At 40.2% G+C, this 18685-nt stretch overlaps 1 protein-coding gene across 2 annotated transcripts in view; it reads left to right on the plus strand.

Annotated features, from left to right (window-relative positions):
• Window positions 1-13048: 13048 nt before the first annotated feature.
• Window positions 13049-18685, plus strand: part of tbc1d12b (TBC1 domain family, member 12b) — a 97953-nt gene continuing 92316 nt past the window's right edge. For both annotated transcript variants that reach the window (XM_039772055.1, XM_039772066.1), the window contains exon 1: window positions 13049-14425. In XM_039772055.1, the coding sequence (XP_039627989.1) occupies window positions 13362-14425 (1064 nt within the window). In that variant the 5' untranslated portion in view covers window positions 13049-13361. The remainder of the gene's footprint in view (window positions 14426-18685) is intronic.

Consider the following 18685-nt stretch of genomic DNA (forward strand, 5'->3'; position numbering starts at 1 on the left):
AGTTCTGCCGGAGGTGGGAGTTGAAGCTACTTCTGACAGGGGACTCTGCCAGCCGTTCCCAGCAGACCCTCACAACACGCTTGGGCCTACCAGGTCTGACCGCATCTTCCCCACCATGAAGCCAACTCACCACCAGGTGGTGATCAGTTGACAGCTCGCCCCTCTCTTCACCCGAAAGTGTCCAAGACATATGGCGCAAGTCCACGACACACCACAAAGTCGATCATCGACCTGAGGCCTAGGGTGTCCTGGTGCCAAGTGCACATATGAACACCCTTATGCTTGAACATGGTGTTCGTTATGGACAATCCATGACGAGCACAGAAGTCCAATAACAAAACACCGCTCGGGTTCAGATCGGGGGGGCCATTCCTCCCAATCACGCCCTTCCAGGTCTCACTGTCATTGCCCACGTGAGCATTGAAGTCTCCCAGCAAAACGAGGGAATCCCCAGAAGGTGGGCATACACACAAACAACAGTCCGGACCCTTCCCCCCACCCGAAGGCGGAGGGAGGCCACCCTCTCGTCCACCGGGGTAAACCCCAATGCACAGGCTCCGAGTCGGGGGGCAATAAGTATGCCCACACCTGCTCGGCGCCTCTCACCGGCGCAACTCCAGAGTGGTAGAGAGTCCAGCCCCTCTCAAGAAGATTGGTTCCAGAGTCCAAGCTGTGCGTCGAGGTGAGTCCGACTATATCTAGCCGGAACCTCTCGACCTCGCGCACTAGCTCAGGCTCCTTCCCCTTCAGAGAGGTGACATTCCACGTCCCAAGAGCCAGTTTCTGTAGCCGAGGATCAGACTGCCAAGGTCTCTGCCTTCGGCCACCACCCAACTCACATTGCACCCAACCTCCTTGGCCCCTCCCATAGGTGGTGAGCCCATGGGGAGGGCCTATTCCATTATAGAGTTAAAATGAGTCAGAACCTGGGGGCTTAGGAGCTTTCAGGCACAAGGCAGGGAGGAGGAGGAGGAGGTTGGGAGCATGAACTGATATAGCACATTGCTGCCTCCACCACACGAAGAACCACCTCAGGATCCCAATTTAGGACCCAAGCACAGCCATGTAACAAGTACCACCTCAGAACCACACTTATTCAAATGGAACAGAGTAAGGTTTGTTTACAGTAGCTGGAGTGCCAGTCCTGCCACCAAACCCCAAGTTTTCCTTGCAAGTTTGAGGACCTGCTTGCAGGGCTGGATACAGGTTAACATCATACCCAGGATGGAGCACAATTCATTCATAATGAATGAGCATGAGAAAGGCGCTATATAAGTAAAATGTATTATTATAAGGGCACACTCCACACAGGTAGTGACTGAGCCAGGATTTGAACCTTAGAGAATACATATTACACTTGTTTATCCTAGCACTCTCCAAGTACATATCTCAAACAAATAAGCACAAAATATGGTAGAACATTATCTTAATTTGCATCTCATTTTCCTTTGGAGAAAATTAAACAGGAGAACATTTGCCTGTTGACTTAGATCTGGTGATTTGCTTTCATTATGTTCAACTTGCCAGAGCAGCAAGGTTTTGTTGGAATGATGTCTGGAACTGTAGACTATAAAATTAATTTCTTTTGTGAATTTTCCATATTGCAAATATGAACTTCATCAACCCAGAATTCTGCAGAATTTAATGTTTCACAATTAGGGTAATGAATGCAGCTGACAAGTAAAGATTTGATTGGATTGAGTGAATGAACAAGCCTAGAGTAGACCATTCTACTGTGGAATCTATCTATCTGCTATCTCTCATATAGTCTATTTTTTCCTATCTATATACCTGTCTGTGTTATACAGTACCTTTTATTATGATTAAAAAGGCACTTTCATAAAAAGGTACCCTGTGCTGGCTGGGATTGGCTCCAGCAGACCCCCATGATCCTGTGTTAGGATAAAGCGGGTTGGACAATGACTGACTGTATCCTGTTACCCTTCTTTTCCTGATTGCTGGCTCTCATATTTTTCACTTTTTTCAAAAATGTCCAAATGAGTGATGACTTTGCTTTTAGTACTTTTAGTGCAGTACTGTTTTTAACATTTACAGGAAACCTGAACTGGACTACAGAAATTACTGGCGTGGTGGCTCAGTGGTAGTGCTCCCATTTCACAGTAAGGAGACCAGGGACTATGTTCCAGGTTCTCCCTGTGTGGAGTTTGCAAGTTCTCTCCATGTCTGCATGGGTTTCCTCCAGGTGCTCTGATTCCTCCCACAATTCAAAGACATGCAGAATAGGTGGGCAGGTGATGGTAATATGGCCCTTGTGGGAATGCGATATGAGTGTGTTCCCCTGTGATGGACCGGCACCCTGTCCTGGAGATTGTTCCTGTTTTCCTGTTTTGAACCTTATGTTTGCTGGGATAGGCTCTGGCACCCTGCGACCCTGCTCAGGATTAGTAGATGTTTTTCACACTACACTTTAAAATGTATTTATTATATACATTATATATGGGTTTGCCTGAGGGTGTCCCAAACCTTCATCTTTGCTTGTTTCATTTAGACTGTTTAATCCTTTTCAGGGAAGCAGGAGGTGAGTGCCTATTCTAGCAGCATCAGATACAAGGCAATAGCTGTATACAATGGGTCAGCGTATTGCAGCTCCCCACTTAAACGGAGATGATCTGGAATGGGCAACATCAACATCTTTGAAGATGCTGGAGGAAAACAAATACTGGGAGAAAAACACATGTAGACATAGTGAGATCATGAAATAGCCACAGAGATAGTGAGGGCCAAAACAAATAGACACACATATCCTTCCCTTTTAAACTCCAAACCTAAGGAATATACATTAGGAGGGCTTGACTGATCAGAAATCCACTTTTCTGAGTTGCTGAGCTGAACTAATATCTATCTATCTATCTATCTATCTATCTATCTACAGTGGTGTGAAAAACTATTTGCCCCCTTCCTGATTTCTTATTCTTTTGCATGTTTGTCACACAAAATGTTTCTGATCATCAAACACATTTAACCATTAGTCAAATATAACACAAGTAAACACAAAATGCAGTTTTTAAATGATGGTTTTTATTATTTAGGGAGAAAAAAAAAATCCAAACCTACATGGCCCTGTGTGAAAAGTAATTGCCCCTGAACCTAATAACTGGTTGGGCCACCCTTAGCAGCAATAACTGCAATCAAGCGTTTGCGATAACTTGCAATGAGTCTTTTACGGCGCTCTGGAGGAATTTTGGCCCACTCATCTTTGCAGAATTGTTGTAATTCAGCTTTATTTGAGGGTTTTCTAGCATGAACCGCCTTTTTAAGGTCATGCCATAGCATCTCAATTGGATTCAGGTCAGGACTTTGACTAGGCCACTCCAAAGTCGTCATTTTGTTTTTCTTCAGCCATTCAGAGGTGGATTTGCTCGTGTGTTTTGGGTCATTGTCCTGTTGCAGCACCCAAGATCGCTTCAGCTTGAGTTGACGAACAGATGGCCGGACATTCTCCTTCAGGATTTTTTGGTAGACAGTAGAATTCATGGTTCCATCTATCACAGCAAGCCTTCCAGGTCCTGAAGCAGCAAAACAACCCCAGACTATCACACTACCACCACCATATTTTACTGTTGGTATGATGTTCTTTTTCTGAAATGCTGTGTTCCTTTTACGCCAGATGTAACGGGACATTTGCCTTCCAAAAGTTCAACTTTTGTCTCATCAGTCCACAAGGTATTTTCCCAAAAGTCTTGGCAATCATTGAGATGTTTCTTAGCGAAATTTTGACGAGCCCTAATGTTCTTTTTGCTTAACAGTGGTTTGCGTCTTGGAAATCTGCCATGCAGGCCGTTTTTGCCCAGTCTCTTTCTTATGGTGGAGTCCTGAACACTGTCCTGGGGTCTTTTGTGACCTCTCGGATGAGTCGTCTCTGCGCTCTTGGGGTAATTTTGGTCGGCCGGCCACTCCTGGGAAGGTTCACCACTGTTCCATGTTTTTGCCATTTGTGGATAATGGCTCTATCTGTGGTTCGCTGGAGTCCCAAAGCTTTAGAAATGGCTTTATAACCTTTACCAGACTGATAGATCTCAATTACTTCTGTTCTCATTTGTTCCTGAATTTCTTTGGATCTTGGCATGATGTCTAGCTTTTGAGGTGCTTTTGGTCTACTTCTCTGTGTCAGGCAGCTCCTATTTAAGTGATTTCTTGATTGAAACAGGTGTGGCAGTAATCAGGCCTGGGGGTGGCTACGGAAATTGAACTCAGGTGTGATACACCACAGTTAGGTTATTTTTAACAAGGGGCAATTACTTTTTCACACAGGGCCATGTAGGTTTGGATTTTTTTCTCCCTAAATAATAAAACTATCATTTAAAAACTGCATTTTGTGTTTACTTGTGTTATATTTGACTAATGGTTAAATGTGTTTGATGATCAGAAACATTTTGTGTGACAAACATGCAAAAGAATAAGAAATCAGGAAGGGGGCAAATAGTTTTTCACACCACTGTATCTATCTATCTATCTATCTATCTATCTATCTATCTATCTATCTATCTATCTATCTATCTATTCAGCTAGACTTCCCAGATTCACCTGATTATAAAGCAGTGTTAATCTAAGTGAGGTGATATCTTTGTAGACTTTGTCACAACAAGAGGTGCCTGGAAAGACATTGATTTTAGGCTAATCTATCAGTTACACAATGCCTACGCTGGCACTTAATTGGATGCTTTGGTTTTTGTGTGGAACAGTAATAAGTCAAGTACTTATTAATTAATTAGTAATTTTAATGAGTTTTAGTGCAATTCACAGGTGAATTAGATCTCAGAAAAGCAAATTGAATGTAAGAGCATGGAATAGTCCAAGTCCAATCATTTGACAGAGGTGATGGTTGGCATAATTGACTAGAATCAGAGGGAGTGGCCATAATATAAGATTTGTGAGTTAGTGTTTAAGGAAGGATGAAACAAAAACAAACTAGTGAGCACTATTAAGCTGAGAGGTATTTGCTGGCAGAGAATGTTGGCTATGTTGATTTACCTAAGGAAGCAGGACCGATGACTGGGGTAGAGGTTCTTGGGTGCACCTACTGTATGTTGAAATCTGCTGAGCAGAGGAGAATGGAGATCGACCCCAGAAGGAGAAGAAAGGAGAATCCACAGTATACCAGCATCCATGTTGAGGGCAAGGTGCAATAATGGGTTGCAGGGCACCAAATGAGGTAGCAGGTCAGGTGCTGCGGTTACTGTTGCAATTGGCAATTTAGGTGTGTGTAATTTTAAAGGTATTAATTTATGCATGCATGTATGTATATATGTATGCAAGGTATTTTTTTGTTTTTATCAAGGGCATCCTAAGAAACTGTTTTCCATGGACAGAATTTGTCTTGCGTAGACTTTATTTATTGAAGCACTGATGCAGTTTGGACACTTTCATTCTTTGTTTAATAAACACCTGTGATACTTTTGCAAAGAAAGTCTATTCTGTCTCTTCACTTGCGCTAGTCCATCTCCGAACATGACTACTGATGACCCAGAACAAGGTAGTACCCATGGCTGTGAACACCAGGACATCACAGGGACTCTGTTGCATTCAGCAGAAGCTACATCTTCTGTGCATATTTTTTCATTCTCTCCTTGCAGCTATTGTGACTAAACATGTCACTGTCTCTTAGGTTAGTTCTTCAAAGCCGTTTTCTGTCTGCTAGTGATTGTGATTTCCAAACAGACTGTTTGATCAGAACAAATTGTTCAACAGGGTAATCTCACCACCTAATCTCTCATGGAAAGCAGCTATAGTGCTTAAACAGGGTGCTAGAAAGTGTAATACAGTTAACTGCCTAGCAGACCATACACGAGGAAAGCCATTTGTCAGGCACAGTTTAAGGATTACACAAAAAAATGTGAACTCCACCCTAGAGAAGTTATTCACTTGAATCTGGAGCAAACTCCACATAGCATTAGATATTTCCCTGAAGGCTTGATGTTTTTAAAAATGCTTTATCCTTGCCAAGATAAATTAGAACGCAGAAAAATTACAACTGACCAAAGTATTACTTTCACATGTTTGTTACTGTTTAACAAGTTCATTTATTAATAACCGTTTCAGGTAAACTTCTAGTTTTTCCTTAAATAGCAAGAAAGAGCCTTAGGTCAACAGCAGAAAGCCTTTGCCCTCTCTTACCCATACATGCACACTGGAGGAAGAAAAGTCAAGCTGACTGTGAGGTCACAAGAAAGTTCCAATAGGAAAAAAAACAAAAAGCAAGGCTTGGGAAATTCAGGAACATTAACCATGTTTTTTCTGGAAAACCATTAAATAAAACAAGAACAGTCTCTTCTGCAGGTTTGTCTCATCTGTCTCAAGTTTCATGTGGACAGCAATTAAGTTCAATCATGGTTTAGTACACTACTGTGGAGTGTGTATTTAATAACTTCCTTATGAAATATTCTTTCAGATAAAATAGAGCGAACTCAGAAAGTCATCAGACTTCTTCACTTTCTGCACACTTTATTGTATTGTAGATTTAATTGTAAATTGATAAATTTTCTGTTTTTGCCTATTTATCTACACTCAATAACCCATAATAACAAATTGAAAACATGATTTCAGAAAGGTTAAAATTCAAAAACTTAAATCTTTCCTCTATACATACAACACAATAAAGTGTGCAGAAAGTGGAGGTGTCTGAATACTTTCTAAATCTATAGTATATAGTTTATTTCCATTTATTGTGTTATATTACTTTTTAGTAAACATTTCTACTTCTGGAGAGTGGCAACTTGTAACATGTTGATTAGGCACGTAAGAAAGAATTTTAATTGAATTTTCACGTTACAATACTTTACTACTTTTTCTTTTTTTCTATTATGGTATGTACGGTATGTCTATCTGTATGAAAATATTTCCAGGAGAAATGCTGAGAATTGTTTTCCAGAGATTTTTAGTTAAAAGGGGTGATGCTCCTAGTTCAACATTGACTTTAATGTACCACAGCAATACTGTCTAAAGGTTACCACACCCAGGCACTTGAAAACCCTACCAATGATGAACTCTGAACATGCCCTGCTTAACCCTGGGACTTTTAAACTGCAGTTCAATATAATCTTCCACTCTCCAAATGTCTGCCTGTTCTAATAGCGCCTGGAGAAGATAACAGCTGGAGTACTGAGAGCACCTCCGTGAACAAAGAAAGAGAGACAATGAGCTTGGGCATCTTAACTGCTGCTGTGGCATTCACTCTGCAGACTTTCCAAAGGTGTTTTCCTGCTGAATAACTGCTTAATACAAGTTAAACGTTAAATTATTATTTTTGGCATAATTATTTTTTTGTTGTTATTTTGTCACCATTGTGGCTCTGAGGCAGGATTGTAAGCAGAACAACCTTTCCACAATGCATTTCCCAACATTGAACCTGGTTCATTTCTGAAGCTAATACTCTCTACTGGACACACCCTGTCTTCATAGGTGATAGTATAAGCAAGTATCATTGTATGTGATCAGTACTCAGTTTTAAAATATGTGTTGTTCAATTTGCCTTGATGCAAGTCAGGAATCCTGATCCACAAAGAAAGATAAGGAGAATACAAAGGGAGCCTACAGAACAGTTTCAGGAAAAGTGGAACTGCCAAAGACGTATTCATTTATTGACATCAGTCTACCAAAAACACATCCCCAGTTACAGTGAAAAAACTAAGAAATCAATATATGCCCTTCTGTCAGCAATTTAATGTTACAAGTCTCTGTAGATCAACAGCTACCAACTATTCCTAGGAGGTGAGAGGTTACTCAATTGGAGTAGGTGGAAGTGAACAGTTATGAAAAAGGATGAGAATGGGTGACCTACAGGCTGAAAGAGGAACACAATGTAGTGGATCTACATGTTTGGCTTCCTGACCTGCTTTGTGGGTAAAGTCACAAAAACGGGTGCCATAGTTGTACTGCCTTTTAGTGAAATGGGTTTATTTATATAGATGGTTTTTGTGAGCTCCTTATTATTCCCAGATTCTTTCAGCCATTTGTTTTCCTGTCTCTTCAATGTGTAGGAAATTATTTTTTTTTGCTGATGCTACAATACCAGCAATTACTAGACATATTTAATATTTTACTGGTAATGTGATGCCTGCAAAAAAAAAAATTCAGTCATTTAGTTAATCATCCATCTGTTTACCCATCTTCAAATGTGCAGGAGCAAGGCAGAAACAAGCCGTGGATGAAAAGCTTCTCATTGACAAAGCACACCTCCATAATCAGGCCAATCACCATAAAATGTAACAACAGAATGTCCTTCAGCCATGGGAGTAAATCCCTATAATGACAAAGAGAACACAATGAAAATTGACCTGATGTCTAAATGCAGTGAGAAGACAACCATACACATTGCTTCACCTTGCTGCCTCACACTTTATCAAAGGTTATTTTTACATAGAACCCTTCAACATTAGCACATTTTAAGTTATACAGTATACCAAGCCCCACACTACAAAATCATTCAAAGTATGTAATGGTGAACGCAGTGTAGCAATAGAGCAGTACAGCACCTCAAAAAGGCAAATGTAAAGCTTTAGGAGAAAACCTGATTTTATGAGAACCTGTGAAGAGAAGAGGTAATGAGCAACATGGATACAATGACAATCTTACTTTATGTTTATTTTTTGATCAGGATGGGACTGTCGTTAGCACTGTTGCTTTACAGCTCAAAAGACCTGGGTTCATTTCCACCCCAGAGTGTGCACATTCTCTTGGTGTCCCTTTGAGTTTTGCCTGAATGTTCCAGTTTCTTCCTATATTCCAAGGATGTGCATTGTGTGTGTGTGTGTGTGTAAATATATACTCTCTATATATAAAATCCTAAGCCTAAAAGTGCAGCAGTGCCGTTTTTATGTCACACTTTAAAATCGTGCTTATTTTAAAAACTACATATATATGTTTGGTATCATTCTTTTCTGAATTTATTGAACTTTAATGTGATGTTGTTAGATTTTCAGATTCCTCTTCTGTTTTTAAATTAAACTAAAAATTATCAAGAACTCATGTTCCGTGAGATTTGACTTTGTGCCAAGAGATTTAACTATGCCCGGGGCCGGAAATAAAAGACAAGGAGTAGGACAGCTGCTGTACAGGCTTTTAAATGTTCTAAGCGCTGTTTGAGATGCAGATCACGTGGCACCGCAGCAGCAGCAAACCAGCAGCTGATTGAGCAAAGAGGAGGTAAAACAAAAACTATTTGTTTCCCATTGTATCATCGTTTAGGAGGGGGTTTTGGAAGAACAACTGTGTGTCCTTGGGGTGCATTCTGCCTCCAACTTCACAACGCAAGCGGCAGAGATGCGAAGTAGCTGGCAAGTGAAGTGAGCGGGGAACCCCCTAATATATATATATATATATATATATATATATCTACTCAAAATATATAAAATCCTAACCCTAAAAGTGCAACGATTTTGTGCAAAGATTTTATGTGACTTTTTATGCCACTTTTTTGTCACGCTTTTAATCAGGCTTATTTTAAAACCTACATATATATGTTTGGTATACTTTTTTTCAGAATTTATCGAACTTTAATGTGATGTTGTTAGATTTTCAGATTCTTATTCCATTTTTAAATTATAAACTAAAAAATATTAGGAACTCACTTCTCGCAAGAGAAGACTTTGTGCCAAGAGATTAAACCACGCCAGTGATAGGAAATATAAGACAAAGAGTAGGACAGCTGCTGTACAAGCTTTTAAATGTTCCAAATACCGTGCGAGATGCAGATCACGCAGCACGGCAGCAGCAGCAAGCCAGCAGCTGATCGATAAAGGGGAGGTAAGAAAAAACTATTTGTTTCCCACTGTATCACCATTTAAGAGTTCACCACCCCTCTTCACAACACGAGTGGCAGAGACACGAAGTGGCTGGTGTGTAGCACAGGCCCAGGGGGTTGGCGAGTGAAGCGAACAGGGGGCAAACCATTTAGTGTATACATCCATCCATTATCCAACCCGCTATATCCTAACTACAGGGTCACGGGGATATATATATATTGTGGACTCGGACCCGGACACACACAGACGGACATCGTCATTTCCACCACACACGGTTTATTTACAATATTTACACAAATATTTACTTCAGTGCACTTCCCAGTGCCTCCAGCACCGTTCCCCCAAATGTCCAGGCCTCACAGTCCTTGTGCCTTTCTCCTGGCCGCCTCCAATCCTCTCTCCAGCTCTGTCCACTTCTACCTGACTTCCGCTGCTGCGCCAGGCCATCCACAGAAATATTTCTTTGTAATGCAGGTCCCCACCTCGACCCAGGTGGAGCATCCTGCCGACTACGCCACTGTGGACTTGAACCCGGACACAGACAGACAGACATCTTAATTTCACCCAACACACGTTTTATTTACAGTACTATTTACAGTTAATCATGTTCACTCCCCAGTCCCTCCTGCACCGTTCCCCCAAATGTCCAGGCCTCACAGTCCTTGTGCCTTTCTCCCGGCCGGGTGTCCCCTGTCTTCTTCCCCCCAGCACTTCCTGGTAGAGATTTCTCCACCTCTCAATGACATTATAATGAATATGTGGGGTGCTTTATAATCTTAGATTAGAAAGGCACTAATGAATAGACCAAGAAACTGATTAATAAATATCTAGCACTTTAATGATTCCCAAGGGAAAGTTCATTTGCTGTAGAAGCAACAAAGAAAATAAAGTCATTAAGTCAAACAGCAAGTGCAAACCATTGTGTGAATTAGGAGAATTATAAATAACTTGTACACTCCATTGGACCACACAGTTGGGGCAGAGAATTAGTGTGATGAAGCATTGGTCTATTTAAGAGTGAGCATTGATGCTACAATTGTATTTTCCTGCATGACCCTGAGCTTGTCACTTGAGCTGGTTGGTGTCCAAATGTAAAAATGTAAAACTATAATAACCTGGCTTTGTGGAAACCTTTATGGTTAAAAAGAAATGGCAAAAACAAGGAACAGCTTTATTTTTGTTTGCATCCCATAAGGCCCTTCTTTGGACACCATTCACTGTTAGTTTTCCCCCTATCTTACAAGTAAACCGGCAGCTATAAATTTGCCCTAATCTGTGGGTGTGTGTATGAGAAGGCCCTGCAATGGACTGGCACTTTATCCCCAGGGCTGTTTCCTACCTTACATCCATTAATGCCAAGTTAGACTCCAGTCCCCTGTCACAAATAAATTGGATTAAGCTGGTCTAAAAATATTATGTTTTGTTTACCTTTTTTTGGAAATGTAGAGAGCTATGTTACAGTTAATTATGGCAAAAGTAAAACAAGCAGTCTAAATGCTTAATATGCGCTACTATTTGTAATTAGCTTCCATACCATCTTCCTTCCTACAACACCTTGCATCAATATTGAAACAAAACTCCTACACTGGATTTAACTGAAACTGCAGGTACATAATGTATGACAGAATTTTACAATGAGCTGGTCCAAGATACTATAAGCCATTTATCTATTTTCCATCCAGGACATCACTAATTGCAAGGTAAGAGTCTGTTTTTATTAAGTTAGTTTTCGTAGACTTTATTATCCCAGAGAGAAATTTCTTTGCAGCAGAAAAATACAAAACAGAAGGCACTGCTACACAAATAAAAGACAATAAGTCAAGACACAACAGCTGACAACTAATTTTATTGTTAAGTGCAAACACTCAAGATTAGTAGAAAGACAACTAATTCCCATTAACAGTATACAAAATAATAATTCACAATTTAGCAGCATCTCTACAAGTAAAAGAATTTAAATACATATAGCTCTGGGAATAAAAAACTTCTTAAACTGTTTGCTCTTGGTAGCATAAATTTGCAGCCCGATGGTAACGGTAACGGCTAAAACTTAGGAAAAAGAGGATGGCTACTGTCTGACAGAACTGAGCTGGAGGCCTTCCTAATCTGTTTGTGATACAGCTCAGTGACAAAGCTCTGCTGCGAACCACTAATTATACTGCTAATTTTTTATAGTGCTGTTCATATTCTTAATAATGAGGTTGCCAAACCAAAAGATAAAAGCAAATGTAACAATAGATCCATAAAGGGCTTAGACAAAACTTGGACATAAGTTAAAACAATTTAATTTCCAAAAAAAAAAAAGAAACACCAGTAGTGTACAAGCTCACTCATCATCAAAGACCTAAATACTCATTATGAACAGTGTAACTCAATAAAATGTGATGATCACGAGATGAATGCTGCCCATGGCTACTGCACAGTCCATTTGATAGTCTGTTTTTTATACTGGTGCTTGGTGATGGGTCGGCTCAAGATTGGAAGTAAAAAAATTTGGCCGAGTTTGTCCAAGCAGGAATTATGTGTCTAGAGATGTGCCACCCTCTATTTAGTGTACTGTTTAATGCGGTAGTGCGCAATCTGGGATGTAAGCAACGTGGATTGATGCATCACAGGGAGGTTTCCTTTGTAGAGTACAAAAATAAAATTAATATTCTACGCACACAACTGTAAAATAGTCATGACTGAGATGACTGACAAGCAAAGACACGAAAGGAGGGAATGACAGACGAAAGTATGAAATTAAGCTTTACACTTTTCTCTTTTGTACCAATTTTCATGTGAGAAATATACTCCATTGGAAACAAAAATGTACTTTTTTATTATTTTGTCATTGTAATTTGTATATACATAGTTCTGTTGTTATTATGGTAATAATCCTTTTCTTGGGTCCCATTATAGTATTACAGAGCATTTGAACATTAGAACAGGCCATTCAGCCCAACAAATTATGTAGTTATTATGTGGGTCCTCGGAATCAAAAGTTTAAGCACTACTGTTTTTACCTTTTTGCTGCGTACAGTATAGTAGTTCATTCTTCTGTTTGTGTAATTTTCTCCTGTAAAGCTGCTTGCCTGTAAAATACGTTGTTACAGCACTCACTGACAAATACGCGATAGTCAGCAGAGGGACAGCAAGTGAACCCACCGTCTTTAACCAGTGCGTAGACGGTTGTCTCGAGTTGATAAAACATCGCGTGCACTTCTTTTTGCTCACCAAGCATAAAATGATCCAATTGAGATATGTGAGCACCAGAGGGCGCACTGACGCTCTGCGTTCCTACGTCCTGGCGTAATGACGTCATAGCTAATTTCAAAATGGCTTCTGTCTCCGGCTGAGGGTTGAGCTGCCGCCGGAGACACAGACAAGTAGGACGGGCTAACCCTTAAATAATCACCCGCCGTCCTGTTCCGTCTTCTTATCAAGGGTAAAGCTGTCAGCGCTTGGGAATTAATTTCTTCATCTTTTTTATATTGTGGAATACAAGTACAATGCAAACGCATTCCAGGGCCGGGGGGAAGAGGAACCCCGGTTTTCCAAGACAGCAGCAGCGACGCAGCAGCGTTTTTAGTGTGGGCTTGTACGGGGCTTGTAAATGAAATGGAAATATCGGAAAACGGGGCTTCCCTGCTACCGTTGTCTGTGGATGTGAACGAAAACGAAGAGAATGGGGAAAGCTACGGCACGTTGCCAGGCTACAAGGGCGACAACCCGACTGTTGCATTAAGGAGAGGTCCGAAGCCCTGTTCGGAAGACAGTGCGCCCGTCTCCGCTCTTTCCGCTGCTGACAGTCAAAAGGCTGTTCAGAAGGAAGCAGTTAAAGAGAATGTTTCTATTTTTCCGCCCGACACAGCAGGAGATATGAAGATGCTAGATCTGTTGGCAGAGCGACCCCCTGCCGGGGTTCCCCTTACAGACGGAGGGCTCAACGGATTTACCGGTTCGTCAAGGCAGCAGCAACTTCCTATATGGGAGGTATCTGTGAACGAGGAGGGAAGAACTGGGTTTCGATGCCAGCTTCCCAGTCCTTCTCTCACAGAGCCAGAGACGCTCCCTGACGTGGCTGCCGACTATGGAAAGTTGCCGCAGAGACGAGACGGGGGTCGTTCGTGTGTCGGATCATGTGACGCTGCGGTCGACATGAAGCTCGCGAACGGTGTGCTCCAAGGAGACTGTCACACTGTGGCATCAGAGCCCTTAGAACAGACGGCAAAGCTGCCAAATGGTGGATTGAGTTACAGCGGGACGCTGTCATCTTTCAGTCTCGAGGGAGAAGAAGGAATCGCCGCGGGCGATGGCAGTTTGCAAATCAGAAAGGTTTCGTCCGAGTCGGAGACAGATACCGAGCAGAGTTCGGGTCCTGGGTTGAGCAGCCCCGCGAGCACTTGCTGTCAGCCTGTGCACAGTACTGGGGAGCGACAGCCTCAAGATGAACCCGAGTGTGCCGACGTTCGTTTACACCTCAGGACTAGCGCCAGTACCGAAGACGCGGCCTCTTCGGATATCCGATTCATGGATGTCAGTTTGTGTTCAAGAAATACGTTCGAAGTAAGCCGGCGACAGAGCGCTCCGGACAACCTACCCGATGGCTTAAGTTTGCCCGAAGAAGAGAGCGACCAGAGCACTAAACCCAGGAAGCTGGGCATCACGGATTTTTTCAGCAGGTATTTTAAACAGCAATGGTGACCTATTGGATAGAGTGTAGAATGTTTTCATGAAGCGCTAGTTTTTTAGATTCCAGCATCCGCACTTTAGTCTCCGTTAATTAGTTGCGCGATTTCCAAATGCGCCTAATATTCTGTAACATAGGAGTTGGTACATGTTGCACAATATTCTTTACTTAAGAAAAAAATCACTATCAAGCACATGACTTTCCATTCATGAAGCAGTTATGTTATGACCATACATTATATAAAAAATACATCCTCCTTTCACAGTTCGGCAGCAGTTTCGTTTCAAATGAGTGCAAAAACCTTGATCTTTATTATCTCTAGAGCAAAATTTAGCGAAGTGATTGTGCCAATACTTAATGACGGTGGCCAGTTTCAAGCGTACTTCTGCTTCTTAAAATTCTCTCTTTACTTAAAAATTCAGATGCACATTACCCTTTTAACAGTGTAATCGTGTAACCCCTGCCTCTCTAGTTTATATTTAAACTAATGGTATATATAAAGAGTGAAAACCAGTGGAAATAGTCGAATTTTGGGGCCGGAGTACCCACACTTAAACCACAATGTTTGTTTTTGCTAAACTGCCAGCTTTTCTCAGTAACCAGTACCCATCTTTCATTGAACACTTTCTTAAACTGCTCATCATGTTTCATTTCCCATTCTTCCACAGGATTTGCTTTTATCACATTTAGTGAGATGTTTCTGTTTTGTGCAATAATCGTTAAGTCACTTCAATTTCTGTAATATAGTAAGAGCGTAGTTCCTCATGTTCGTGAGTAAAAGCTCTAGATTTCCCCAAAAATGAACATACAGGTGTCATTTTCAGCATTGTGGCCAATATTACCCATTCATTATCTTCCTTATCTGAACCTATTTAATCCTATTCTAGTGTCCTGGGGGCACTGCAGTCCCAAGCAGTATCAGGAACATGGCTGATGATGTGGAAATAATGTACTGTTCTTTATTATTCCTCTTGCTTCTGAATGAAAATTCTTAATTTATCAAAAATGATCATCAGACTGATGTTGTCATGTTCAGCTTTGTGGCTAAAATCACACATCGATTATCTGAACTTTTCTTCTCTAGGGGCCAGTCCAGTCCCAGGTAGCATCTTGTTTCATGTTCTGTACATTTCATATATGCTTAGCATCACAGTGAGTCTACTTCATAACTTCTGGGTACATTTGTAATTGTGCACAGTAAATGTACACTATAATTGAAAGCCTTTTCTTTTCAATACTGTAACTTGGTCCATTCAGGAACGTCTTGTCAATTTGCATGTAATAATGGAAACCTTTTAAGTGTGCTGTTCACCTAACAGGTATTGTGTATATTTTTTTACAGTAGTTTTGAGTTGCCTTTTAACATTTTTCGTCTTTATCCCCAAAAACTGTTTCATGTTGTTTTTCAAAACTGATGGAGTCTCTCCTGCCCATAGAGGTTCAACAATATTGTCCACCTGGCAACATTAGGATCAAAAGCTGTTGTAAAAATATAGTCTTTAGTCATATTATTTTGTAAAGATAAATTTTTTTAAAATTGGGTGACTTGGTGATGTAGGGGCACTCTCTCATCTCCAGGGGCTCGTGTGTAACCCTCTTCTGTCTTTATGAACTTTACATGTTTTCCCTGTGGCTGTGTACACTAATGTGTGAGTGTAGGTTTTAAATATGTATTCAGTGGTGTGTTTTTTTTGGGTTTTTTTTTACTGTACACCCAAGCTGCTAAGAGAGCAGAATTGAAGTAGAATTGACTTTCTACTGAAAGTTAAGTAGCAAGTCAGGGAGACATCACTGGTGTTTAAATTAGATTTTTTTTTCCCCCTACTAACTAACTCACTTTTAGAGCACTGTTATAGTAAACATATGTAACTGGGTGACAGTGTTAAGTTAGTAGACAAATCAAGATAGGGTTGGCAGAGTGTACTTTCACTATTGCAAACTGTGGTAGACTTCTAAATTATAACGGTAATGTATAGTACATTTTTTCAATAAACTTTCAAAAACTTAAGTCCTTTCTTTGTGATCGCTGAATTATCTAAGATGAGGATTCACTGTATGTAGCTTGTACAGGTTAGGGCTTGAAACTGCTACCCCAGAAATATCACAATATTTTGAAATAGTTGTGTTGCACTATTGTTTATTGGTTTGGTTAAATGTTATCTTGAAATTCTGTTTGGTTTAAGTGAGTGTGGATTTGTGTTCAAATATGCCTTGCAGTAGACTTGAGCAGCTTATGGGAGTTTGCTCTTTCCTTGTGTTGGTGCTGATAATGCAGGGCTCAGTTTCCTGAAACCTTTTATCTGAATAAGTGGGTTCAAGGAATCGGTTAGCTCATGTTATATCTAAAATATTCATGTAAAAAGATGGAAACATTAATCTGATAAACAGTATTCCCTCATGTTTCTGTCTTGAACTTTTTTAAAGAGATGCAGTAACAAATGGAAATGACAATCTGGTAAACAGTATTCCCTCATTTCTGTTTGTTACTATAACCATGTATATAGAATAGTTCAAAATTATTCCATACAATATTTTAACTGGTTTATTACACACATACAGGTTCCAGTCTTGCACCAAGTGCAGCAGAGTTAGGGTCCAGATACCAGTGACTCTGAGCTACATAAGCAGGTTAATAAAATGGTGCATAGAACCAATGAGTGAAATTAATCCAATGTGCATATATTTGAAATGTGTGCATTTTGTATTGTGCATTTGAAGGAATAAGTCCATGCAGACATTGCCTATACAACAGAAGAGCTGAAAAAGCTAACCTAGGGCTCTGTAAACCATCCACACTAACCACTGTATCGGCAGGATTAGCATTCTATAACAAAGCATCTCATGCTTTTATTTATATATAAAAACTTTTAAATATAATTGCCTCACATTATACTTTACTAAAACTCCTTTATTACATCATTGCACATTTTGTACATTAAACTAATAATCTGTCTTCAGAACTATACTGTCTCTATAGTTTTAATCAGATTGTCTGTTTTTAGTTTTGTTTTTTAGATGGTTATAGTGCATTGTGTGCATTCGTTGATACTTATCCCCCAATAGCTCAAGGCAAGAATCAGCCTGTGGCAGAGCACACATTCTGGTTTAGTAAACAACATAATGTGAGTATTTTTACCATGTTGGATTATAAAGGAATATCTGCAGGATTTCCGCATTAACATGGGGAGAACAAGCCAACTTCACATAGACTCTGGTTGAGCTGTGCTTTGCACTTGGGACACAGATGAAAAGTTCAAAGTTTTTTTTTTTTTGTGTGTGTGAAATAATGCAATTACTTTAAACAAAAGCTAGAATAAGTTTCCATAATTTTTAATCAAGATGGCAACAGTGCCCGCATTGTTTATATGGGATGAACTGTGCAGCCTTAATAGGATTTAATTATATTTACTGACTTCCTGCAACAATGTATTAGATGAATAATCTGGGTTAGAAAGGAATGAATAGTGCTTAGAAGGGAATGCCCTGAAGATGATCTAAGTTGTTAGAGGTTACTGGGATTTGTGTTTAGTGCTGTTTTGTAGTGACAGTTGCATGCTCAGTAATATCTGTATTATTGAAACATTTACTTTTTTCCCAAGGTATAAATAGCCAGTTTGATGAATATACTGTGTTGAACTGCCACAATTAGGTTGATTCCTTCCTGTGTTGTCAGGATATGCTTAGCTCCATGGTTGGATGTAGTGTCTTGCTGCCTCGTGTTCAAAATGCTGTTCTTAGTGCTCTGTTTGCATGAAAGTGAGCTAGTCAGCAAAAAGCAGCAACAATACTTTTGTCACATGAACTGTTAAGCAATACTCTTCCAGTTAATGCAACTACATTAAAGTTTACACACCATCAAATTTCAGTATGCAGTTACTTAAGGTCATAAGAACATGGGAGGCGTTTTCTGTAGGAAAGAAAGTGAAGAGTAAGATTTAAAAAAATGATGATGCAATCTCTCTTTTGCAATTTCTTTTTCAAAGTTTGTGCAAGAATGCGGCAAAAATTAAAATAACCCCATTTGTGATTTTGTTTTTAAAGTCTACATACAAGAATGCTGGAAAAAATTAAAAATAAAATTAAACAACCCCATTTGCCATTTCATTTTCAGCCTGAACAGCAATGAAGCTGCCAAAATGAAATGTAAAATGCATTTCCGCTTTACATTTTCACTTTCAAGTTCTCAACAAGCAAATAGCTTGGGGCAATGGGCCGTGCTTTGCACCTCAATTACCTTCAATTGTTTGTGATT

The sequence above is a fragment of the Polypterus senegalus genome, chromosome 1, assembly GCF_016835505.1.
Source record: "Polypterus senegalus isolate Bchr_013 chromosome 1, ASM1683550v1, whole genome shotgun sequence".
Lineage (NCBI taxonomy): Eukaryota > Metazoa > Chordata > Cladistia > Polypteriformes > Polypteridae > Polypterus > Polypterus senegalus.